General features: G+C 31.8%; 3 protein-coding genes across 3 annotated transcripts; 1 reads left to right on the forward strand and 2 right to left on the reverse strand.

Moving 5' to 3' along the window:
• The first annotated feature begins 6,992 nt into the window (after window positions 1–6,992).
• On the forward strand, window positions 6,993–10,053 carry LOC105158692 (pirin-like protein). The gene is made up of 7 exons (XM_011075530.3): window positions 6,993–7,330; window positions 8,369–8,418; window positions 8,537–8,575; window positions 8,660–8,688; window positions 8,782–8,844; window positions 8,934–9,037; window positions 9,251–10,053. Exons 1-7 carry the CDS (start codon window positions 7,026–7,028, stop codon window positions 9,732–9,734), a joined length of 1,074 nt encoding a protein of 357 aa, XP_011073832.1. The 5' UTR covers window positions 6,993–7,025; the 3' UTR covers window positions 9,735–10,053.
• Window positions 10,054–12,495: 2,442 nt separating this feature from the next.
• ARA4 (P-loop containing nucleoside triphosphate hydrolases superfamily protein) lies at window positions 12,496–17,309 on the reverse strand. The gene is made up of 2 exons (XM_011075531.3): window positions 16,865–17,309; window positions 12,496–13,073 (listed from the first exon to the last, which is right to left on the reverse strand). Exons 1-2 carry the CDS (start codon window positions 17,199–17,201, stop codon window positions 12,751–12,753), a joined length of 660 nt encoding a protein of 219 aa, XP_011073833.1. The 5' UTR covers window positions 17,202–17,309; the 3' UTR covers window positions 12,496–12,750.
• Window positions 17,310–21,183: 3,874 nt separating this feature from the next.
• On the reverse strand, window positions 21,184–23,711 carry LOC105158694 (pirin-like protein). Its single transcript, XM_011075532.3, is given in 8 exon segments — window positions 21,184–21,522; window positions 21,524–21,779; window positions 21,962–22,065; window positions 22,159–22,221; window positions 22,322–22,350; window positions 22,770–22,808; window positions 23,444–23,493; window positions 23,581–23,711. Coding segments are annotated over 8 exon segments (891 nt in total). The 5' UTR covers window positions 23,703–23,711; the 3' UTR covers window positions 21,184–21,294.
• Between the last annotated feature and the right edge of the window lie 2,360 nt (window positions 23,712–26,071).

The following is a 26,071-nucleotide window of genomic DNA, read 5'->3' on the forward strand; positions in this document are numbered from 1 at the left end:
CATGTTATTGTTATACCTGTACGGAACACGTACATTCCACGTGATCTATAATACAATAAGTTACTAGATTTGTAAAAGCTCAATTGAGATAAACAATAATAGTTCAAAATAGTGATTAAATTAATAAAGGTACTTGTTAAATAAACATATATTCAGATAAAACGATTCCAACTTGAAACTACAAATATCGTCTTATCTTTGAAATTGGTTGGAAAATGATCAAAACTCAAATTTTGCTAATTCTCTATGGAAAGTAGAGTTTAAATTTCGTATGTAATTGTGTAATATTTAATACAAAAAATCAGCGTAAATTACAGTTGCTTTTTTTTTTTTTTATAAAAAAAGAAAAAAATTAACATGATTACGAATACTTCTAATTGTTAAAAAAATTACAAAAATTTCATTGAAATGAAAATTATTTATGTAGCAATTAGACTGCGAGGTGGAATTTATGACTTATACTTCCCCCCTCTTTCTCTCTTCCCTTTCTCCATATATATAGTGTGTATATTTATATAATAAATTATATTTTTTAAAGATAGATAAAATTTGTATATAAATATATTCTAATTTTAGAATATATCAAATAAATTTATAAGTAATGTTGATGTGATCTAAACCAATCATCTAAATAAGATTACGATCTTAGAATAAGAACAAAGATGTCAATATAATTTAAAAAAATAAAAAGAAAATTGAAATTGGGGAGCATAATTCACCACCCGCGATGAGGGGGTCATTTGTCTTTTTCTTTTTTGTTTTTTAATCACAAGAAATTGTTTTGTATCTTCTTCTTCCATAGAATTTTTTTTGGCACTTTTGAAATGAGATAGGGGGATAAATTGCATTCAACCCCAAGCTCGCCATTTGAATTGGAAACAAAATAAACATCGTCACTATTACTTTCACCAATTGTAACACTGATGCTTGGAAGGCTTGAATTCCATGAGATGACCCAAAAAATGGCACTCGACTAGCTACAATTAGACCAAAGAACTAATGCTAAAATCATTCACAACAGGCTCAACTGTCAATTATTCCAGTAATAAAAGGTCGGAAGATCCTCAATTAATTGTGTGAAAGAGTATGAAATTTTTTTTATTTCATATTACATAGTTGTTTCAATCATCACATCATAATTGCCCGATAAAATCCAATATATATCGGATCGATACTAACCGATCCAGATACATATCGACCTATACTTTGATCCATGGCACATATTCAAACAATAAAAGCCATGCATAAAATAGTTGCCGGAGCTTCATCTCCCACGCATCCAATTCCCCAACTTTCTTCATATATAAAAATAATACAGAAAATCCAAATGCAAATGACACACTAAGAAGCTATTCCTAAATCATGAATCCCAACTCACCTCCATCTCCAACAGCTAAATTGAATTCCAGAACGCAGGCAGCCACTTACCAGCACATAACTGCAACATCCATCAAATCTCATCAACCACACACATGCCACCAAATGGAAAAAAAATATAATTTTAGTACTGTAATTTAAGGGACACTGACATTTTTTGTCCTGTATGAATTTATTTATAGAACTAAAATTACAATTTGATCAAAAAAGTACTAAAATTGTCAAAATTATAAAGTTATAGGACTAAATTGCGAAAATTAATTCGTATAAAACTAAAAATGCCACCCCCTTAAGTTAGAAGGCTAAAATTGTAACTTTCCCTGCCACCAAAGAACATACTCCACTGGGAAGCAATGAGTTTCTTGATGGTATGAATTTATGTGGTTTATCTTTTATTAATATCCTCAAATTTTAGGGATAATTACACTTCTCTCCCTTGAGATTTCGTATAGTTATACGTAAACCTCTTATAATTTGAAAATTACATTTAGCACCCATAAAATTTGTTATTTAAATTATGTTGATGAACCGAGAAGAAATTTTGCACACTTTTTTTTTTTTGTCAGGGCGAAGAAAATAGAGAAAAATCCAAAAAATATAAAATACCTCCATCCAGAATTGACTTTCCCCCACATAAAAGACACAGAAAATGGTCAACTTTGGAATCTCTTATTGTGCACATTTCTTGAAAAATTAAGGAATGAGTAATTCAAATAGTATTTGATTTCAGGCTAAGTACTAATTTCTCAATATAAAAAAATATTCAATTCTACAAAGACGTAAATGTATTATTGTTTTTTCATATATAGATTAGGAAATCTGATGGTGATGAGTTCCCATTGTCTTCCTCTCCATAACCATAACCACAACCACATCATTCAATTTTGTGCTGCTAAATGAACCATCCCCATAGCTACAAAGTTGAAAATCATTTAAAATTGGGTCTTCGAATTATGGTCGTTTTTATATTTTATGATGTGGTTGAGGTTTTTACAAAGGGATGAAAATAGAAATTTTACCTAAGGCACAATTGTGCACCAGGTGAAAACACGATTTTCTATAGAGTTTTTCAGTAAGAGTGGTCACTATCAATGAATAGTGATTTTTCTAAAAAAAAAATTAATATTTTTGGTATTTATAGTAGTGTTGGAGTTATATTGTGTGTGGGTTGTATTTGTTTAACATGTGCCTCATATATGTTAAATTACTTTTTTACCCTTACAGGTTAATATTTTTTACCAATATACATCACTTTATCATCTATCTTTGTTGTTGTTTTATTTTTCCATACAAACTGCATGATGTATTTTGCGCAAGTTACCATGTCAAATCAATTTTCGATAGAATTTTCCACTGGAGCGCACGTGTGCAAGAATTTTCGATATTTTGACCCAAATAGGTGTACTAACAATTACAACTACAACTTTAAAGAAAAACAAAAAAAAAAAAAACTATAACTTTAAAGAGTGTGCATATAAGTTTGCAAAAGATAGAAAAGGGTGCATACTAAATTTAGTCCCTAAGTTTTCATTTCTTGACTTTAGTATCTCGAAACTTTAATTTTTGTCTCAATTTGATCCATTTGACCATGGATTTTTGCTAGTTGGAGGGTAAAATTATCAATTTATATTTAATTTTATTACTTTGGTCCTTTAAGCTTGTAAAATAAAATTAGTCTTTTTTTTAAAGCAAAAAAACAGCTCTTTTATATTTTTGTTTATTGAATATGATATGATTATCTTATGTGATTAATGTTATGAATAAATTTTATAAAACTTATGTAATATAAAATATAATTAAAAAATCAAAGTCAGTGGTTTTTCATTTTAAGAGTTAAAGATAAGTTTAATAAAATTAAATTTTAACAATATTTATAAATAAATATTTGGGAGTTCGAACAAAAAGTTGATTGAATATACTTTTTAACTAGATTCTCTAGTGGATTTATATAAAATCTATCAAATAATCTAGATAAAAACTACATTCCATCAACTTTTTTGTTAAAAATCATAACTGTTAATATTTAATAATATTATTATAATATAATTTTCTTTGACCTATTTTTAACTCCTGAGATTATAAATTACTGAACTAAATTATTTTATTATATTTTTATATTAGATAAATTTGAGGAACTAAAATAATTTTAAATACAAATTTAAAGGATCAAATACGATATTTATCTAATAGAAAAAATGATGTAATTCGCAATAAAATTGGAAAATATTAATATAATTTACCCTTAAAATTTGTATTTTGTTAGTGATTTTTTTTTTTTAATCATTTGATAGTGTGCATGCTTTGTGGTGAGAGTGAGAAAAGCGTCATAATTATTGTCACCATTGAGATCAGTTTCAATGACTGCAAATTAATGATATTACGTGGGGCGGCATAAGTTGCTTCATCCTTGTCAACGCTTTTAATCTTTATAACTAACGACTTTTAACAGTAGGCGAGCACATCCATAATCCATCTCAAGGGATGCCCCCACACGGTTCAAGCTTGTTTCTATTAGTGACTGAAACACGATCAATGATCGATGTGTGTGCATAATTTAAATTTTTTATAATTTAATTTAATTAAATAAAATACAAAAAGTAAAATTTTTTTGTCAACTTTACGAAATTTATACGTTGCTATATAAGATAGTCTTTTTGTTGATTTTTCTGACGGAAAAACATCACACGTTGTGCGTATGTAAAAAATACTACTTCACATAATATTTAAATATAGAACATGTGTATTGCATGTGATGTTTTTTCGATAAAAGACTTGGTTGAAAGACAGTTGTAAATGGCACAATAAAGTTGAGATGGTAAATTGACATAATAAAAATTTAGATGCTAAAATATAAAGACAGTTATAGTTTGAATGATAAAAAATAATTATTCATAATGATAATAATATTATCATAATGTTGACAATTTATGGACAAAATTTAAGGAGAAAGATGATGAAAATGGGATGTGATTGGGGTGATGAAATGATGATGGGGAAAGAGTTTGGGTAAGAAGTTGTGAGCTATAGTACGAGTTTGACTTCCTATATTATTATTATAAGTTGAATGTTTGGTCAACTAATGCTACTTATTTAGAATAACTTAGCGTAATTCATTTCATTTTTTACTAGTAATATATTTCTACTGACAAACTACTTTTATTTTATTTTATTTTTTTTAAGATAATATATCGATTCAATCAATATATTATTTTGACTAAAAAATAAGGATAAATTACGTCGATTCAATAATACATACATCAATATGTCAATAACAGTAATAAATTATAATAATTTAATAACTCATATAAAGCTAGGGAGAATTTGTAACTATAGTTTTATTAATTTTGTAACACAGTTCGCAACAAACGTATTTTATTAAAATAATTTTTAATAATTTTATTTAATGGAGAAATGAACACTTAAAATGCTTGAATTGAGCAATAAAAAGTATTAAAAATATGGGTTAATTACATTCAAACCCCTTTAAAAATACAAAATTAAAGTTTTACCCAATAAAGTTCTAAATTGTACTTACGTCATCTTCACAAATTCATTTGTTACGCCGAACCTTTTATTATTATGGTTTGAACAAAAATACTGATGTTAGCAAAAAAAACTATATATATTTGTTATAAAGAAAAAAAATAATCATGTTTGATCGGCCTAAAATCCTTCCTGGACTAAAAGTCCAAAAGGGATGCTAGCCCAACTGGTAATCCGTCGGCTGATCCACCAGTAGAGAGAGCTCACCTTTCATTTTACTCAACTGGCAGGCCTAAGAAACAAGTCCATTTTAGTCAGATACATCATCATAAACGGACATGTTATACAACTCACCAACACATTAAGACGTGTCATTGTGAAATATTTCTAGTTGACTCCATGTAGATTGATGGCAAATAAGCTGGGAATCCACAAATAATAGATTCCCAGATTTTCATGAAGACCTGACAAGATTTAGTCAATCTGATATATTTTAGTCAATTTAAGTCCAAATCATGCACGGTTTATTCAATTGGCTGATATTACTAGATGACCTTTTAGTAATGGTCAATTATATGTAAAAGGACTAATGAATATGCCTTTTTTGCAAGTAATTGTAGTTTATGTTGTGTTTAAATGCGTAAGCATAAATCATGAAAGTAATAAAATGGAAACTAAAATTGCACAAAAGTACCAAATGGCAAAAAAACAAAAAATATACTCAAATGCACACTGATTGTCACTTGTCCAAAAAGTCTTCAAATGAGCAACTTTGTGATAATATCATTCAATATTTGAAGAAATTTTGAGATGTTTGTGACATCTTTTGGCCTATGAAAAAAAGATGAAAATATTGTGTGGTGTTTGTGGTTATTTGGATGTATAAATAGCAAAAAAATGTGTTTTTGGCACCTTTATATCCCTAAAAAAACTTAACACAAGCATAGTAGTCGGTTTTCTTCGCCAGTTGCCGGCTGAGTAACGACACGTGACTTGTCATGTGCCGTTTTCGTTAGTTGTTAACGGAACAGGACCATTACTGTTTAAAAAATAGAGTTTTGGGACTAAAGGTGTTGAACATGTAAAGCGTGGGACCAAAAGTGAAAAAAGGCCCTATCTAGTGGGACCAAAAGTGATATTTTGCCTAATTTTAATTATCTTTTCTTAATTGCATATTGACTTAAGTGTTGAAGTGGTAATGATTCTTTTACAGCTCTATGTTCTAGAGCTTATAAAATCAAGATACAAAACTCTTAAATTAGACCTTATCCTACAAATGTTTTTTTGCTCGATCACACCTATTGATCTTATTTTTTCTTTTTTAGTTTTGATATAGGTCGCGCGAAATTAGAATTTTTGGGTCGGATCGTTGGGTTGAGGTCGTTGATTCCCTCTTTCGAGCTACCTGTTATGGATCCTAAGAACACAACAAACGTAAGACTAGCCGAGAAGCCCTCGGCGATGGCCCTCCGATGCTTAAGTTAGAAAAGGTGGGGTCGAAAAGATAATAACGAGATTGAGTGAGATCACAAATATGGCAGTAAAATGAAGTGGTGAAAATGTGTCTGAATAATCATAAATGAGGTTATTTATACTTGTAGGGTACCCTCTATTTATGCAACACGTGGCACCAATGAGGGCGAGCCACGTCACCTCCTGCAAAAGTCTGCTGTCGCCACTGCTGCACCTGCACATTTGGGTCCCACGCGCGCAGTCACAATATACATAAAAAAGAGGATAAAAAATATAGGGGTATTTTGGTAATTGTGTAACTTCCTTTATCAAGTTTTTATTATGAATGCACGATGATTATAATTAAAATAGAAGTAAAACCATCCCGACATACATAACTTTGAGCTTTTGAATTCACAAAAAAAATATTTTAGAATTCAACTCAATTACCACTAAACTAAGAATTCTTCGTCAACTTTGGGCGTATGTAATAGTAATTGTAGGGCCGTAAGAATTGGTAAAGGAATTTAGCTTTCAAAGAGAAAAGCTTCCATCAGAATGACAAGAGATTGATGTCATCTTATGATTAGTCCAACAAGGAAATATATTGGATTTGGGTCCCCACCTTCCAATTTTCTTCTCAACTAACTCTCATGTTTCCTTGTTATTTTCTGTGCTTACACACTCTAAGAACTTGTTATCTATACGCCAACATGACAGCACACCTCTCTCTCTCGCTATATATAAGAGATGTCAGAGCAGACAACACACAATCACCCCAAAGGATCGACCGTTACATGATCTCTGCATCTAGACTTGTATTCTTCCATCTAAGAAAATATACGACCAACAACGTCAAGAAAGCAGAAACCCCAGAAGCCTCTTGCTTTTTGAGAAGTATCATGTCTGTAGCAGATCAAAGTCTTGGATTCCAACGGCCCAGATTGGTTGCCAAGAAAGTCTTGGCCAAGCCCCAGGGCGAGGGCGAGGGTGCAGTTGTCAGAAGAAGCATTGGAAGGTATTCTTTCTCAGTCTTGTTTCTCTTTGAAGTATTTTTGGAATTGGGCATTCTTGTTAATGACAAAACCCCTCCTTTGTAATTGCAAGAATCTATGGTGTTCTATGAATGAAATATTTTCTGGGCAGGGGAGGAGATGAAACTTGTTGAGGTGGAAAATAGTAATTTTTTCTTTGATAGTTTTGTTGCGTTTTACAGCACTCAATTGGGATTTTGAATTGGATGATAATGAAGTTTGCCTTTTGAACTTGAAATTGTTTTCCCAGTTCAAACTCTTAATTAATGGAATTCCATGTGCTGTTTTGCATTGTCAATACTTGATGGTTCAGTTGGTAAAGACGGATAAAATAAGTTGGCTGTGGGTTGATTCCCTAACATGAGGTCTATGTTGGTTGGGTAATATATATATGTTAGCAACCTATGGTACATTGTTAATACTTTGGTTGAGTTGGTAAAGATGGATCACATTAGATGGTTGTGAGTTGATAATATCATTTAAGCAACCTACATATGGCCTTAGCACATGCTCTAGACCGGCCAGTGATGGTACCGCATTAGATGGTTGTGAGTTGATAATATCATGTAAGCAACCCATATATGACCTTAGGGCATGCTCTAGACCATCCAGTGATGGTGACCGAAGCTGAAGCCACCAAAACATTGTGTAACAAAAAACAAAAAAGTGGTTGTCCTGCATTTCTTAATTTGTGGGATCCCATGTGCTGTTTTGTATTTATGTATTGGATTAAATGCAACAGGTAAAAATACTAATCGACAAAACATAAAAGAAAACAAAGGCTGTATGCAACTCCTATAACAAGCTTCTTTAGAAAAGTTTCACGGAGTTGGTAGTTTTTTTAAAAGGAAATTTGTGCCTGTTTTCAGGAGGCTAAAATGCAATTCACCCTTTCAGTATTATATTTCAATTTTGATGAGTAAAACATCTTTTTTCAACATGATTGCTATTTTGTGCTTGGAATTTCTGTGGGTTCCATGCTCTACTGCATAACTAATAGCTATAACCTAATCAATTTACAGGCCGGAGCTAAAGTCCCTGGATCCTTTCCTCATGCTAGATGAATTTTCTGGTAACCTTTATAACTATCATCTTTTGCTGATCAAATTCTGTGGTTGAATTTTGGATGTTACTATTTCAAATAGTGACTTGTGACTTTCTTCGTTTTTCTCATCACTTGAACAATACAGTTTCACCTCCTGCTGGATTCCCTGACCATCCCCACAGAGGTACACAACCACTCTTATCTCCTGCAATGTTATTTCTCTTACTATTTCAGTAATCAGCATAAATTATGATGTTTTTGGTTGCAGGCTTTGAGACTGTTACATACGTGTTGCAGGTAGTTTGCTGTGTTTTTGGAACTTTATTACAATACAAACTGATGTGTATCAATCAATGAATGTTGGAATTCGAATTTGTTTTGTGTATATAGGGAGGGATTACTCATCAAGATTTTGCTGGTCACAAGGGCACGATACATGCGGGTGACGTGCAGGTACATGAGAATTAAAATTTAATAACCTCTTTGAGATTGAAACGAGTATTTGAAGCTTGCTAAGAACTTTCTTGATGGGCATTATGCAGTGGATGACCGCAGGGAGGGGTATCGTTCACTCGGAAATGCCCGCAGGAGGAGGTACTAACACAGGTCTGCAATTGTGGATCAATCTTGCTTCCAGGGATAAGATGTGAGGTTTTTTCTTCATTACTTTCCTTCGATGTTTGTAGAGAAAAGCAACATGCATTCCTATCAGTATTAGGCGTTAAATGAGGTTGTTGAGTGGATTCTGGAGTTTATTTACAAAAGAGAAACAACATATGTTTTACAAATCTGTCTTATACAAGAAGAGCTTGTTACTTATGATTTGATCAAGTTCCATTTATTTCTTGTTGTCTGGCAGGATTGAACCCAGGTATCAAGAATTGCTGAGCGAAGACATCCCAAAGGCGGAGAAAGACGGAGTTGAAGTTAAAGTAATTGCAGGGGAAGCAATGGGGGTTCACTCCCCTGTTTATACTCGAACCCCCACACTCTACCTTGATTTCACTCTGAAACCGAATTCTCAATACCATCAAAGCATCCCGGAATCTTGGAACGCTTTTGTATACATAATAGAAGGAGAAGGGGTGTTCGGCATCCCCAATTCACAGCCAGTAACCGCTCACCACATCTTGGTATTGGGGCCCGGAGAGGGGCTAAGTGTTTGGAACAAGTCCTCCAAGCCATTGAGGTTTATTTTGGTAGGTGGGCTGCCTCTGAATGAACCAGTGGTTCAACATGGCCCTTTTGTGATGAACACACAAGCTGAAATTGACAAGACCATTGAAGACTATTACTATGCCAAGAATGGGTTTGAAATGGCCAGACAGTGGAGATCTAAGTGAGTGGAGCTGATCAACAATCCAACATTAATAAACTCAAAAACCAGATATTGGAGTTGTGTTCTTTATACATATCTGTCACTTTCAATCCTAATCTTCAATCAAATCATGCAAAGCTGATTAAAGGGATATATCTTATATTCATAGGTAGCAAATGCTTCTAGAAGTCTAGGAATGCAACAAGCACTCAGATATTGTGTGCTTGTAGTAAAGTCATGATGGGGTCTAGCCTACTTCTAGAAATGTGATTGATGTATATTGCTTGTTTTTCTTCATAATTTAGAGGTTGATTTCTTGTTGGAATGAGATCTACTTTTAATAATTGTATTCTTGTGAGCATTCATCATTTTGTTTCTGGTGTACAGAAAACTTTTCTTATTAGGTGGATTTAATCATGAACAGGTGATATATAGTCCACCTACATTATTATTGCTAGAGCCACTTATCAGAAGAGGGGGAAAGATAATTGAATGTGGTAGTGGTTGATTTGGGGATAATGAGAATCTAATCTTTGGTTCTTATTTTCTATTTTGATTGGGCAAGAAAAAATGCAATTTTTACCCTATATGAAAAATGCGCAAAAAAATCTTGTGTAAAAATAAAATAGTAAATTACCTTTTGTGTTTTGAAAAATGAAGGTAATTTGCTTCATTTTTTGAAACACGGGGAAGTAATTTGTTAATTCTTTTTTTACAGAGAGTATTTGCTCATTTCACATATTATAAAGGATAAACTGCATTTAATTCCATATATATGTGATATTAATTAAGTGGGAGAAGTCTATAGTAACTAATTTTGAAAGAAAATGTGTTTAAACTTAAATGATATATAAATAGTATAAATGGTTTCTTAAGTTTGCATTTAAAATTACTTTAGTCGTTTAAGTTTATATCTTGACTTTTGTTTCTAAATTTTAGTTTTTATCCTAATCTGGTCTTTTATATCATTTTTCCGTGAGAAATGTGGTTGGATTTGGAGGGTAAAATGATCAATTTAAGTTTCATTTGCTCACTTTAGTATCTTATGTTTGTAAAATGTCAAATTAATTCTTGTTTTCAGGTGGAAAACAAGTTTTTTATATTTTTGTATGCTAAATATAATATATTTTATGTGAATAATAAAAACTTAATAATAAGATATTACTTAATTTAAAAAAAAATTAATGTTATGAACATAACTAGTAACTCCAAATATTCATATTCCGATCACTTAGAAACTCTTATGAATCCCACCTAAGTTGCTACATATGTTGTAGAGCTTTTCATTCTTTTGATTCTCAAATGTTGTGTTGTATTGGGTTCATATATTTGATATAGAATCCGAATCTGTGCCACCGTCTTAAAAGCTACTTTTAAAGTGTTTGGAATATCAATTTTTATTTTAAAAATTATGAAAAGAAATATTTTTAAGTCAAAAGTTAGGTATTTCTAGCTGTCTTGGCTTTTTGTAAATAAGTTCAATTTTATTTTCTATTACTTTACTATCTTATTATAATAATCTTAACTAAACTTACTGTTTTTAATATATTTTTAAAATTATATATTTCAAGTTAATATTGAAACTTTTAAATAATTTGAATAATTTAACAACCATCAAATTTACACTTTCATGTATTTAATCTTTTAGATTCTTTACATTTTATGTGCTATATTATTTGATTATATTATTCCTATATCACTAAAAACTATAAGTTAAATAGCTATGATTGATTAATAGAAAGATATATATATATATATATATATAATTGCAAATCATGCCAGTTTAATTATTGTGTATGAATCAGTGGTTATATTACTCAGTGTCTGCATTATTAAATTAAATATTCATTTTTTATTAATATTTTTAAAAAATTAAATATGAAATATACTAATCAAAACATATTTTTTTAATTTTTTGTAAAAAAATAATTATTATTGACAAACAACAAGTGCAAATATATACAAAAATAGTATCTTTTTATGACATGAGGATAAAATAATCTTCGATAAATTTGTTTTAGAAGTGATTTTTTCCTAAACACTATCTAATTTAACTTTAATCTATTTTTCACTTTTTTTATTTTTATTTTTATAAACACTACCTACTTTGATTCTGCTACAATTTTTATTTATTTTTTCTTTTTACAAAAATGAATTTTATAAAAATAACAATTTTAGCAAACACTCCCTCATTACATTGATAAGGTCAGAAAACCTTATCTTCAACATCCACTTATCTTGGTATTGCTCTGTCTGCTTATGTTATGGTGCTACAGAACAAAAGCCATGCATAGTGGTTCTAAGACATGATAGCAGAGCTGTTTTGAAACTCAGACCAATGGTTTTGTACTGCTTCAACTGTTTGAGACCCCAACTATGTTATATATATAAGTATGTATTATCAATATATTATATATCAAGTGATTAAGCTAAAAGAAGAGGAATATACAATCAAATTCAACATAATAAGTACACAGTCAAAAAATAAATATTGGTTGAAAAGAGAAACCATAAACTAAAAATAGTCAAAAGTATTACAATTTAATAAAATCATAATTAATTAAAGTATAACCATCTTCATCCTCAAAACACCACAACAATTGGTTCTGTCTCCTTTCGCCACTGATTTTATGACAAAGTTGGACCGGACACAGGACTGATTCCGGGTTAAACTGGTCGAACCAGCCAATGGGTCCGGTCCGGGTTTGAAAACACTATTTGACAGTGTTCAATGAGATGGCTAATAGTGCAGGAAATATATGAAATAGAATGACAACAAGATCACATCAAGTCATAAAACAAAGCAAATAATACTCAATAGTATATAATTTACACTTCCAGAAGAAGTTTCGGTTTAGAACTTCCCTTAGCATGACCACAATTTACTATCTTTAAAGTATTAAAATTCGTATTTTGATAAATTATAAAATCCCATTCTAAAAAATAATGAAGCAACAAATAGAAAAGAAAAAATCAGATAAATAAACCAACCATAAGAAAATGCCAATGCCTCTTGTAAGTTTGTCTTTGAATCGATTGTGTCACCTGGAACAGCAAGAGTAGGATCCTCCCGTTTGCTTTGATCCATCAGCACCGTCATTGACAAGGGACACCCTGTTGACTGATAATTCTGCCTTGTAAGAGTCGGAATTCAAGACCTTCCTGCTTACGTTATTATAGATCTCGCGTATGACAATTTCAAAAGCCTTTTTAACATTTGTCGAATCCAAGGCAGACGTTTCCATGAAAAACAATCCTTCCGATTCTGCAAGGCTTTTGCCTTCCTCCACGCTTACATCCCTGATATTCTCCAAGTCGCACTTATTCCCCACAAGCATTTTTGCAACAGTTGTATCAGAATGAGCTGCAATATAAGAATGTAACTATGGTAAGGATTAACGAGGCATGAGAAGTATGGAGTAAATTTGATACTGACATAGAAAGGGATGGTAAAACATTATGGAATGCGTTACAACAGCCAAAAAAAGTTTATTCTCGCAAGAACACATAGTATATGACTCACGATGATGAAGCACACTTAGCAAGAATTTTACTACGGGTTCTTTTAGTGGCCTCTTTTTAATTTAGCATAAGATTCTTCTTTGTATAAGAAAAACCATCGAAGCTGATAACTAATATCAAATATGGAAGATGGCATATATATGAAGTAAATATCTGAGATGTTGACTCAAAACTTGATTCTTGCTCACAACCAAGCTCTTGAGAAGAGCAAATACTCTCCAACCAATCTCTTTACCTCTTATGCAGCTCCAAGAAACCAAGACAATATTCCATGTGACTTAAACAAGGTTCTATGCATCAGTTTCCAAACAAAATCACTATATGAATAGGCATGGGTCCACAAATTGATGATTTCTAACTTGCACAAAGGATTGAAGTTGAACCACTGCCAAATACCTTAAGCATATGTTGATCTTATATGAAACTTAAGAAATTTCCATAAAGCCAACCACACCATTGTAGAAAATTTAATTGATGGACGTTTGTGAATAGTGTTGTTTCCATAGAGTATTATTCTGTATGGAGCGTCATTTTATCCTTCGGTATTAACACGTATGACATATTAACGTCTAAGGAACATTTACTGTAGACTGAAACCAGTTATTGTTTAAACCAACTTTTTTCTACGGTATGCATAAATCTTCCAGTTCTTCGCTTAAAATGCATACTTATATAGCTACAAAGGAAACAAATAAAGAGACATAAAAAGATAAACAAATATTTCTTTTTCATAGCTTAATGTATTTTATTGCCTGAACACCTTTCAAAGTAACTCTACTAAATATTTCTACCATTTACATGTTACAGACCCAGACTATCTGCTTAAATAAAATAGATATTGGTAATTAGTTTCCCAAATGCAATGTGTCGAAGGTATGCGTAGTATAAATGTCTGGAGTGATGTGATATGGGAGGATTGTTAGCTCAAGCATGAGCAATCTAGTATTATCCATCCACAACACGTTCCAAAAGAATAGATTGGTTAGTTGTCCTTAATGATAGGATAGTCATTTTTTAAAAGATACAAACAACAAATAGGATAGTTGCCGAATTGGACAAGACCAGCGTAAAATTGATGTTATAATGCAAAGGGGTAGTACATCTTTTCCAGTGTATTATCGCGGGGGAATTCATCCTACTCTAGTGAGCATGTGTTTCTCAAGGATTGACATACGCAATCATACTATGGGATTTTAAGCCCATCACAAGTCGTGGAGAGATTGCAGAGACATCCCACACTATGACACTAAAAGCCAGAAAAGTTTCCCACATCCCAAAACTTGTAGAGAACATTTTCATAGTTTGGAAGAATTTCCCATACAATGTATACCATCTTTCATAAGAACATTATATATTTTTGCACAATGAAGAGATTTTCATATATTTTTATTATTACCTTCCTTCCGTAGGTCATCAAAGGAAAAATGTATTTTTCATTGATGCTCTTATGGGTTACATTAAGATTATAAGAATTGTTAATGATTACTGCATAATTCATAGAATCCATAGAATTAGAAAATTAATATAAGTAACAACCTAGACACCATACTTAGTACTAAGTGAAGCCCTAAATATATATCTCACAAATTCACAAACAAGAAACAAGTTCGTCAACTGATGAATCATTACTTCCACATATGAGATACTTGGAAACTAGCACTCAAAGAGGTTGCTATGATCTCATAAGAATTTAATAACATAAAATGAAAATGAAAAGTGTGTTTCACTTCCTATTCTTATAAAGTGGGTATATGATGATGGCTTCAGGGTGTCTCCTCACCAAATTTATGCTAGATTAAACACTAGATCAAGTCACTCCAAACATGAAACTCTTTAACTTGTGATTTTTGGAACAAAATTTCAAAATTCAAACTTTTACCTCTCAAAACTAAAGAATTCAACACTTATGATGGTAGGCACACTTGAAATTCTACCTCATATACACTTGAAAAGATGTCAATATCTAAAGTAAATGAAGAACCACAGAATTTGACAAGGGCTGGATATGCGAACAACCCAATCAATGACCTAACAACTCGACTGGAAAGAGGAATTCCATACTACCATGGTAGCTACGCTCCGAAGTTTCGAATAAATAACATGTCCCAACGTACTGAAATCTCACAGACTCACATGAGCATAAGCCCATGAATCTTGAATATATGTATAGACATGCATTAGTTATAGATCAGGAAGTTAAAGTGACATTTCAGGCACATCAGTTCTATATTTGAAGGCAACTCTCAGATAGACTTTTCAAGCTCTACCATTAGAAGGTTATAGTTGGGGCTTGCTAAACTCTTACTAGGCACAAATGCCTTTTACTTAGAAAAGGGAAAAAGCTTATAGTTGGGGCCTAGGGACTACTTACCACTTAGTGAGTTTAGCATTCTAGATTGCAATTCACTACCTAAATAATATTAAGGGATCAAGATCTTAATAGAAAGAACTAGACCCCGCCAGTTGGTCAAGGTTTCTCTTTGCAAAATTTTACTTCATCTGCGACTATATCCTATATCTCCAGAAATTTGATCACTTTCTAACATTATTTTGAATTTTTTTCAATGGATTCAATAAATAGATCCATTGTTATTTAAAACATTGCCCACTCTGCTCCAGAATTCTTTAATATTCTCATATGAACAACAAAAAAATGGCATGTCCGTGTTAAAATTGCCAAATTTAGCAAAAGTTAACTATGGTAAACGATATCTGCAAATTTTAAACTCTTTAAAACATGAACTAAGTGGAGAATAGATTTGAACTGTTGTAAAGTTTGCCTAGCATAACTTTTGAAATTACATGCGTCACAGATAATGAAGTTAAGAAAGTTTTAGGTAGGATTCATAATAGTAACTCAGTCACTATTCAGAATATCTCTGTCATTCTGACAAGGGTTTCTTGAGTAGCTTACGATAGTTTTGACTCTCACTATCTGGCAGATGATCCACCACTCAACAATAATGGCATATTCTTCATTTTTCACATTGATCAAATCAATAAGGTATTAAGCCAAGTAAAATTATAAAGTTCCCACTTAACGAATTCCTCAAACCCATGGTCCAGGCTGTTCACCGCAATATTAAAATTTGAATATGTTACTCTTTTGGTGTAAATACAAATAGTAAAACACCAAAGAATACACTCTGGCCTATTGAAGTCCTAATCATTATTATATCCCACATTTTCCATACACCTTCAAGGATAAAAAGGACAGATCTAGCTCCAATTTCTGCTCTATCTGGTTTCTCATTCTCTAACAGGAATACTTTTATACCATACTAAAGAAATTGAAGTTGCATTTGAATGAAATATATACCACACTATATATAGATGCTTTTGTCAGACGAAAACATGATAAACGAAGAGAGACAATCTCCTTGCTTAAGAATCGAAATCCAACTACAATTTCTAGCAAATAAGCATTCTTCAGTCAAATCTCGTCAAACAACAATCCCTTTCTTAATCCACGCCACTCCAAAAAAGGAAATTAACTATCGATTTCATATCCCGTCAAGTTTCTGATGCCAAACACACTATTGAGCATTTCAAATCCACAACAACAACACCACACACACACAAACACAAAAATAAAAAAAAAGGAATCAGAGAGAAGCAGGAAAGATAACATACTCTTGAGCTCATCAAGCCATCGGGGAATACTCTCGAAAGTTGACCTTCTGCTGATGTCATAGACGACAAGTGCGCCAAACGCGCCGCGGTAGTAGGCGGATGTGACGGCTCGGAACCTCTCCTGTCCGGCGGTGTCCCAAATCTGAGCCTTGACTTCCTTGCCGTCGATTTCGAGGGACTGCGTCTGGAACTCAACCCCAATGGTGGCCTTGGAGTGCATGTTGAACTCATTTCTGGCGTAGCGGGAGAGCAAGTTGGATTTACCAACGGCGGAGTCGCCGATTATGACGATCTTGAACAAGTACTCCTCCCCTTCGTCGTCTGAAGAAGAACCCATTGAGAAAAAAACGGAGATGTGGAGAGGAGACAGAGAGAAAGGGACTGAATGATGAAGATGATTGATGAGAGCTGGCAAATGGGCTATGACAGGTTTTAAGACAGGAATGCGCACATAATGGGAGGTTTGTTCTGTGTCATTAGTATGAGAGTGGGGACGCCCCCCCCCCCCCCACCGGGGGGCCTAGGGGTATAATTGTTCTGGCATGCTCCCTTACGATAATAACCCTCATTATTCAAAATATTACTAATACCTTCATAATCTTGGATATATTTTTATATTAATTTTTTTACGAAGACCTGAAAATTCAATTTGTTCTTATTATTTTCTATATAAAAATAGTAAAATATATTGATGTTGTGAAAGTTCCTTCTTCCCTTTTGATTCACAATTTCTTTCAAAAAAAAATTAAAATTATAATTCATAATATTTAAAAATATTTTATTCAATTCACTGTTAAAATGAAAAAAACTCTAACATACACTGGACGAATGGACTAGTTATTAGATGGATGTTAAAATTAAGAATAAATTACAACCACTTCTTCTGAGATTTGGCATAATTACAAATACCTATTGATTGTTTGAAAAATTACAAATACCCCCCTGATTTTAACGCCCGTCTAACAACAAGCCCATTCCGTTAAGTTTCCATCCAATTTTTATAGTGAACTGACCAAAACACCTTTTCGAATTATAAATTATAAATTTACATATTTTATAATTTTTAAAATTATTTTTATGAACTAATAATCACTATAGATAAATATCTACCCTCAAATATCTTTACATTTTTTCAAATATTTTTTTTAAAAAAAATCAATAAGTGTATAATAGTAATGTCTACTTCATTGACTAGGGGCTACGTAATTATTTTCTATTTGAGGGGGTATTCGTAATTTTTCAAGTAACGATGGAGTATTCGTAATGGCAAATCTCAGGGACAGTTGTAATTCACTCTAAAATTATAAAGAATATTAATAATTACGCAAATATAACGACATTTGTAATTTTTTCAAATCTCGAAAAACTCTTTGTAAATTATCTTTTTTTTTTTAAAAAAAAATTACAGTTCTCCTTTTCATTATTGGAGAAGAGTAATAACTGAAAATGGAGCAAAATTATTGAAAGGAAAAATAGTATATAAAAAAGGAGATATTTTATTTAAGGCATAGGCAGAGAAAGTATGGCAATAAGTTCATTATCTAGTGATAAATAATCATCACGTGTAGAATATATTTCAATAATTTGTGTATGGATTAGGAGTTTATTTGACTTAGATTAATTTATATTTTATTGGGAAAATTAGATTTTATTATTCTCGTAATCTTTTTCTTCTTTTTTTTTTTTTTTGAATACTTTGTTGGCAAAATTTTTTTGGAGAGAAATTATTAACTAAAATTTCAAATAAATTGCGTCTTGAATTAAAGTTATGTAAAAATATTGTGGTCTATAAAATGGATTGATCTAAAATAATGTACGAAATTATTCGTTTTGAATGGATAATCGGTTCAAAATATGTTTAAATAGGGTTTATTAAGAAAATAATGTATGAAATTATTCTTTTTGATCGAATGATTGGTTAAAATGGGTATTAAGAGAATGATGCACCCAAAAAATTCATAGTGTTCGAGCCTGATAGAAATTAGCTCTAAGCGAAAAATGGAAACGAATACCAATGATTTGGTAATATGAACTGTATCTTGTGATTAAGGAAATAATATCATTTAAATCGTAAGCAGGTAATTAAACTGAGTCACCTGACAATGTTTGGAAATGTTGCAAAATCATTTTACTGATATAAGCAAATATCTACCACTCAATGTAACAAATCAAGTCATTCAAGCTATTCAACACTATCTATTTTCACAAGTTAGTTTTGACGATATTTATTATTGAAAATGTATGTTTCGAGCTGGTCTTTCAATAAAACAATAATATCATCAGAATAAATCTTAGCAAAACGAGTGAGCATGTCATGATCAAATTTGGCAAAGGAGTTCGTTGAGTCAAGACATGATATGCATATGAGTAGTTCTGTAAATGACTCACTAAACTGATTATTCCTTTCAACGACAGTTAAATCAATAACAGCAAGAAAAATCTTAGCATGATAATAGTGATGAAAAGTTGCCCATTCCCCTCACGCCTTGAACAACCTTCGGTAGGTATAATATCCTCTATCTTTGAAATTAGAATAGATTTTTTTTACAACAAAAGTATCTCGACTTCTTTCAAGAATGCGTCCATCCATTATCTCTTAAGTTTTGTAGACGAACTTTGACAGTGAGAATCAATCCTTGATCTCGTAATCTAGAAATAAATAAACCATGACAAGTAAGCATACCGTCTAGAGTTTCTTTCAGAAAATGAGCTGAAGTATCGCTAACATGTTCAATACCACTAAATCTTTCAATAATTTGTCCCTTTTTATTAACAAACCTCACAATCACAGCCATCTGCTCCTCACAATCATAACTATCTCCAATCTTACTGAAAATATTTGACGTTGTCTCTGCTGCACAAGCTCTCACCAAATCCTTTTGTATCTTTGAAGAAGTCATTTGATTATCTTCAGGTGCATCTCATTAAGCAAACTTGCAATACTATCAACCTCTTCCCATATCAATTAAGTATCTCAAAAAAAATTTCCTACTTAGGAGGCGACTGATCCATCATAACCATGAAAAGTAAGACCTTGTAGTAATAAAAGTCTCACAACATTTAAAACAATTATAATTCGAGTTCGACAAGCTTCCTCCGTCTTTGATTCATAAAATGTTCTACTTATCGCCCTTGCATAATTATGTGTATTACTAATCCCACCATGGTTTTTATAGGCATCGACTACCTTCTTCCAATAGCTAAAGCCAATCTTTTAAAAAACATCAGCCCGTGTTTTGCACCTTTTCTTGGTTGTTTAAAAAGGTAGCAATACAAATAAAATACTGTATTTTTTGCAATATTATACTCCAACCAATCATTGCTTTTGAACCACGTAGCTCTAAATCCTCTCGGTTTTAGAGAATTTCTATCTAGTTGGTTGACAAATATCTTTTAGCAAACACTCTCTTCTGACCATATCACCAATTGCAACATCAATCTCATCAATTGATTTTTCGAGACCAAGATCAACAACAATATCATCTGAATTATCCTCATTACGATTCTTTCTTTCCTCTTTTTGTGTGTGTAATAACACATTTAGAAAAACTAGAAATGTGTGTTTTTATTTCCACATTTGGTGTTGCTTCTACAAGCAATGTAGCAAAAGATCCCACTAAATTTCGGCCTCTTAATAACAAATTCATCTGTTTCCCTAAAAAATTAAAACCTATATGTATATAAATTATAATCATAAATTTCATAATCAATTTAGTACTTTTGGCACGAGAGAAATTGTGATTGTTTTTTCCTCTACAACAGCTACTTGCATGATTGGCTTGAGGAAGAACGCTTTCTTCCTTATTTAGTACTATTCCAAAAATAAAAAGACACATGGGATTATCTTTCTCTTGTTATTTCCTTTAATTTTGCTACAAGGATTCATGGGCTACAAGATTTGATGAGCTTAAAAAAAAAGAAAAAAGAGTTGAAGGGCCTAAAAAATGCAAGTAATTCCCTTGTGATATCGCAAATGAGCAAATTACCTTCTTATGAGAAAATAAATCGCGATTTACGTCCCTATATTTTTTAAAATATAACAATTTACTCCACTATAATTTTTAAAATGAAGCAATTTACCTCCCTGTATAAGGAGGTAAATTGTTTCATTTTAAAAAATATAGGGAAGTAAATTGCTATATTTTTTTCATGAGGAGGTAGTGTACTCATTTCAATATCACAGGGGATTAAATTGCTATTCACCCTATATATATTTATATATGAGAAAGAAAAACTAATGGGTTATAGTTGAAAAACTGGGCTAAAGCCAAGTCCTGCTGAGACAAGAAGATGGGGCGGTAGTTGTTGACCGAAGAAAGTGAGAAATCTTGATTCTATTGTTCTTGAAATCAAGCTAGAAGTAGCATTCAAAGTGACAGATATATGAAGAACATCTGGTTTTTGACCTTATTAATGTTGGATGTTGATACTCACTTAGATCTCCACTGTCTGGCCATTTCAAACCCATTCTTGGCATAGTTATAGTCCTCAATGGCCTTGTCAATTTCAGCTTGTGTGTTCATCACAAAAGGGCCATGCTGAACCACTGGTTCATTCAGTGGCAGCCCACCTCCCAAAATGAACCTCAATGGCTTGGAGGACTTGTTCCACATACTCACCCCCTCTCCCGGCCCCAACACCAAGATGTGGTGAGCGCTTCGCCGGCTGCGAATTTGGCATCCCGAACACCCCTTCTCCTTCAATTATGTATACAAAACTATTCCAAGGTTCCGGGATGCTTTGATGGTATTCAGCATTCGGTTTTAGAGTGAAATCAAGGTACATTGTTGGGGTTCGAGTATAAAGCGACGACTGAACCCCCATTGCTTCCCCTGCAATCACTTTAACTTCAACGCCCTCTTTCTCTGCCTTTGGGATGTCATCAGACAGCAATTCTTGGTACATAGGCTCAATCCTGCAGGACAACAAGAAGTGGTTGGAACTTGATCAAATCACAAGTAACAAGCTCTTCTTGTACTAATTAAGACAGATTTGCCCAACATATTTTGTTCCGTTTTCCTAACTAAACTAGACCCTCATGCAACGCCTACCGATATGAGTGTGTGTTGAAGGAAAATTACGAAGAAAAAACCTCACATCTTATCCTTGGAAGCAAGATTGATCCACAATTGCAGACCTGTGTGAGTGCCTTCTCCTGCAGGCATTTCCGAGTGAACCATACCCCTCCCGGCGGTCATCCACTGCATCATTCCGATCAAGAAAGCTCAGAGCAAGCTTTAAGTAGACGTTTTCGTCTAACGGAAGAGCCGATTTACTTATTAGTTATCATGTACCTGCACGTCGCCTGCATGTATGATGCCCTTGTTACCAGCAAAATCTTGATGACTGATCCCTCCCTATATACACAAAAAACAAATTTGAATTCCAAGATTCATAGTTCTAACTAATAGCCTTTGAATTTGTATTCTGATAATGTTAAAAAACACAGCAAACTACCTGCAACACGTATGTAACAGTCTCAAAGCCTGCAATATTCATGGAAAACACAATATATACTTTATGCTGGTTATTCAAATAGTTCGAGAAATAATAGGAAAAATTGCAATCTTAGTCCGGTAAATTTGAGGGGTGTCAATTTTAGTCCTCTATGAATCCACTTCGGCAATTTTGTCTTGTAATTTTGAAAAGTTCGCACATTAAGGGAAAAAAATGGCCAAAAATTGCTGAAATGACCGAAAAAGGCACTCAATTTATCTTGTCACATGCACTTTTCTATTTTTTTTTTTTTTTTGTGCTCGATGTGCGAAACTTTTTAAAATTACAAGAAAAAATTTGACAAAATATATAGATTCGTACGGGACTAAGATTGATACCACTCCATACTACTGAAATTGTAATTTTTCTGAAAATACTATGGGAGGAGATAGGAGTTCAGGTTGAGTACCTCTGTGGGGATGGTCGGGGAATCCAGCAGGAGGTGAAACTGTATTGTTAGAGTGATGAGAAAAGCAAAGAAACTCACAAGTCACCATTTGATACAGTTCCATCCAATTCAACCACAGAATTTGATGAGCAAAAGTGCATAGTTGAAAGTGATAATAACGCCTAATCTATGAGGCTTACATGAGATTTGGTGTAATTATATATAAATTTTATGTAATTTTAAAAATTACTTCTCGTACCCTTAACGCTAGTTTTGGTCTAACAAAGAGATTCCCGTTAGTCAAAATTCATCGAATTTGTTAACATTAGTAAAAAGATATTAAACGAAAATCCATTTCGATCCCTGATTGACTTAGTATCCTTATAAGAGCGGAGATATACCTCCCCTCATGCAACAGCGTGTGAAGATGTATAATGGCAGTTTGGTTAGAAAAAAAATTATTTTAGCTACAATAGATCAGTAATAAGTCAATTTAGGATGCATATGACTTTTCATTAAATTTTTCTATTAATATTATCAAGTTCGATGAATTTGAATAATGGGCGGGGAATCTACTTATTTGACAAACAATATCAAAAGTATTAAATATAATTTTCAAAACTACAGAGACCATCGTATAATTATATCAAATTTTAAGAAAAAACAGTGTAATTATCCCAAATTATAAAGCTTACGAGAAAAGTCATCTAGCAAGAGGAAGGGATCGAGGGACTCTAACTCCGGCCTGTAAAACACGAGAAATTCCAAGCACCAAATACTCATCAAAACTATGGATGAGAAGTTGCACAAGAAAGAAGAATGAGAAGAATACCTCCCAATGCTTCTTCTGAAGACTGCACCCCGACCCGCAACCCGGGGCTCGGCCAAGACTTTCTTGGCAATCAACCTCGGCCGTTGGAACTCAAACCTTTGATCTGTCACAGACATGATCATATATTTCTCAAAAAGCAAGAGGGTTTTCGGGTGAGATGGAAGAATACAAGTCTAGATGCAGAAATGATGTGATCAACACCCCTTTCTCTAGAAAGTCCACTCTCACATTTCTTATACATATATATATATATATATAATGATAGAGAGATAGATGTATATATATTGTCTCGTTAACCTATAAAAAATGATTTTTAGAGCATGTTTTGAAAATGGGACGGTAGATCGATCTCGATAAATCATTGAATACTGGTTGGATTGATTGGATTGAATTAAAAAAATTTATAAATTTGGACTATATTATATATATATACATATATATAGCATGTTAATTAATTAAGATAAAAAATAACACATATTTACATAAAAAGGTCTAAATTTTCTAAATTAAATTCCATTAAGTTAAACAATAGTAATAATTTCCAAAAGAAAAAAAAATAACAAGGAGCACAAAGAAATAAATCCAACAATTTATAAAATGAATACAAACATTATATCAAATGTAATAATTTATTTTTCGTATCTTATAAAAAAATTAAATTAAAAAATAAATTATATTAATAATTAGCAAATAACTTATATATATATATATATATATATAAATTAATATCCCACCAACTCTCTTTCCTATTTTGTCATACATACAGATGCCCATCTCATAATTGAGTGGTAACTGCAACGACTCCATATTATATGTTTGGGATAATTAATTACACTTTCTCTTTTAACATTTGATATAATTATATATAGATTTTTTATAATTTGAAAAATTATATTTAACATTTTTTAGGTTTGTTTTCGTTTAATAAGTAAGTTCTTTCACTAGTCAAAATTAACTGAATTCGCTAATATTAACAAAAAATAAATCAACAAAAATTGATATTTTCTCTCAATTGATTTATTATTGACTTATTGCATGTCAATTAATTTTTTTTGACTAAATTATCCTTATACCAGTGAATATATACCTCTTCGCATGCAATATTAATGCGTGATGACGTATGAGGGTAATTTGACCATGAAAAGATTTATCTGACCTGCAATAAGTCATTAATAAATTAATCGAATTTTTTTTAATTTTTTTGTGAATATCGATAAATTGATAAATTTCGACTAACGGAAAGATTTTTTTGTTAAACGGAAGCAAACATCAGGAGTGCTAAATGTAATTTTTCAAATCACATGAGGTCTACGTGTAATTATATCAAATTTTTTAGAGATGGAGAATGTAATTATCTCTATATATTTTTTATTATTTAAGTTTCTCTCTAATATATATATATATAAAGATTCCAATGACTAATATATACATATATATATATATATTGTTGGCCCATTAAAAAGCTTCTTTTCTTCAGTTGACGCGCAACGAGGTAAGAAATTTTATTTTAATTTTTATTAATTTATATAATTATATTATTTAATTAGTCTATTTATTGAATATAGTTTATATTGAGCGATGTACTATTTAATCAGAGTATTTTATGATTTTAGCTATTTAAATTAGTGTCGAATTGAATATCACATTTGATATAAAAATGGTATAGTTGGTTAATTAAATTATTAGATTTGTTTGATTAATCATTACTATAGCTAATTTACACAATTCCATCGGAATGATTAACCAAATATGTAATTCTATGTATTATTGTTTAATTAAATTGTATTGCAACGATAAATTGGTAGAAAATTTATAGAAATGTTTCAAAAATTATATCTAAGGAATATTATGTTATTAAAAAGGAAAGATGAGGTTTTTGATGATAATCTCATTTATAGATGTTATTAAAAACGATAGTTGTAATTATATAAGGGGTTTGATTAAATGAATTATTATGAATTAATTGGTAATTAAATATATGTTTGAGAAGCTTAGAAAGTGTAGTTATCTAAAATAAAATGGAACAGAGGTTTGGACTTTAATATAAATAGAATATTAAAAGATTTGGTGGGAAATGTATGAATATTATATAATATTTTATTTAGAGTTGACGATATTTTATATATATTGATTATACGTATAATAATTTATTATAGGACGTGAGTAGAGGTTTGAGCAGTCCCTCGTGAAACCGAAGCATTTTGGGATTTACGATAAGTATAGCTAATTGGATTTATATATATCTATATGTGTAGTATTGTATATATTATATATATTGGTTTCTTGGATGCGATCGTGGACTTGGCTTTATACTATTATACGTGGCTTTCATATATTGATTGTTTATATAATTAGTTGTGGATTATTTGTTAGATTACCTTAATATCGGTGGATTTGCTACTATGTGTCATATGTGTTTGTAACAGTTGGACGTGAGAGTGGTGTGATTACGTGATAGTATAATTGATTGTTGTATGAAATCGAATTGGGA

Source organism: Sesamum indicum, linkage group LG3 (assembly GCF_026168435.1).
Source record: "Sesamum indicum cultivar Baizhima isolate 11 linkage group LG3, ASM2616843v1, whole genome shotgun sequence".
Taxonomy (NCBI): Eukaryota; Viridiplantae; Streptophyta; class Magnoliopsida; order Lamiales; family Pedaliaceae; genus Sesamum; species Sesamum indicum.

Excerpts from the sequence above, each read along its gene's own strand:
- LOC105158692 (XM_011075530.3), top strand. The coding sequence starts at position 7,026 with ATGACAGCACACCTCTCTCTCTCGCTATATATAAGAGATGTCAGAGCA. Across the intron at positions 7,331-8,368 it reads GTCAGAAGAAGCATTGGAAG|GCCGGAGCTAAAGTCCCTGG; the intron begins GTATTCTTTCTC and ends ATCAATTTACAG. Across the intron at positions 8,419-8,536 it reads CATGCTAGATGAATTTTCTG|TTTCACCTCCTGCTGGATTC; the intron begins GTAACCTTTATA and ends TGAACAATACAG.
- ARA4 (XM_011075531.3), bottom strand. The coding sequence starts at position 17,201 with ATGGGTTCTTCTTCAGACGACGAAGGGGAGGAGTACTTGTTCAAGATC. Across the intron at positions 13,074-16,864 it reads ATGGCTTGATGAGCTCAAGA|CTCATTCTGATACAACTGTT; the intron begins GTATGTTATCTT and ends CTTATATTGCAG.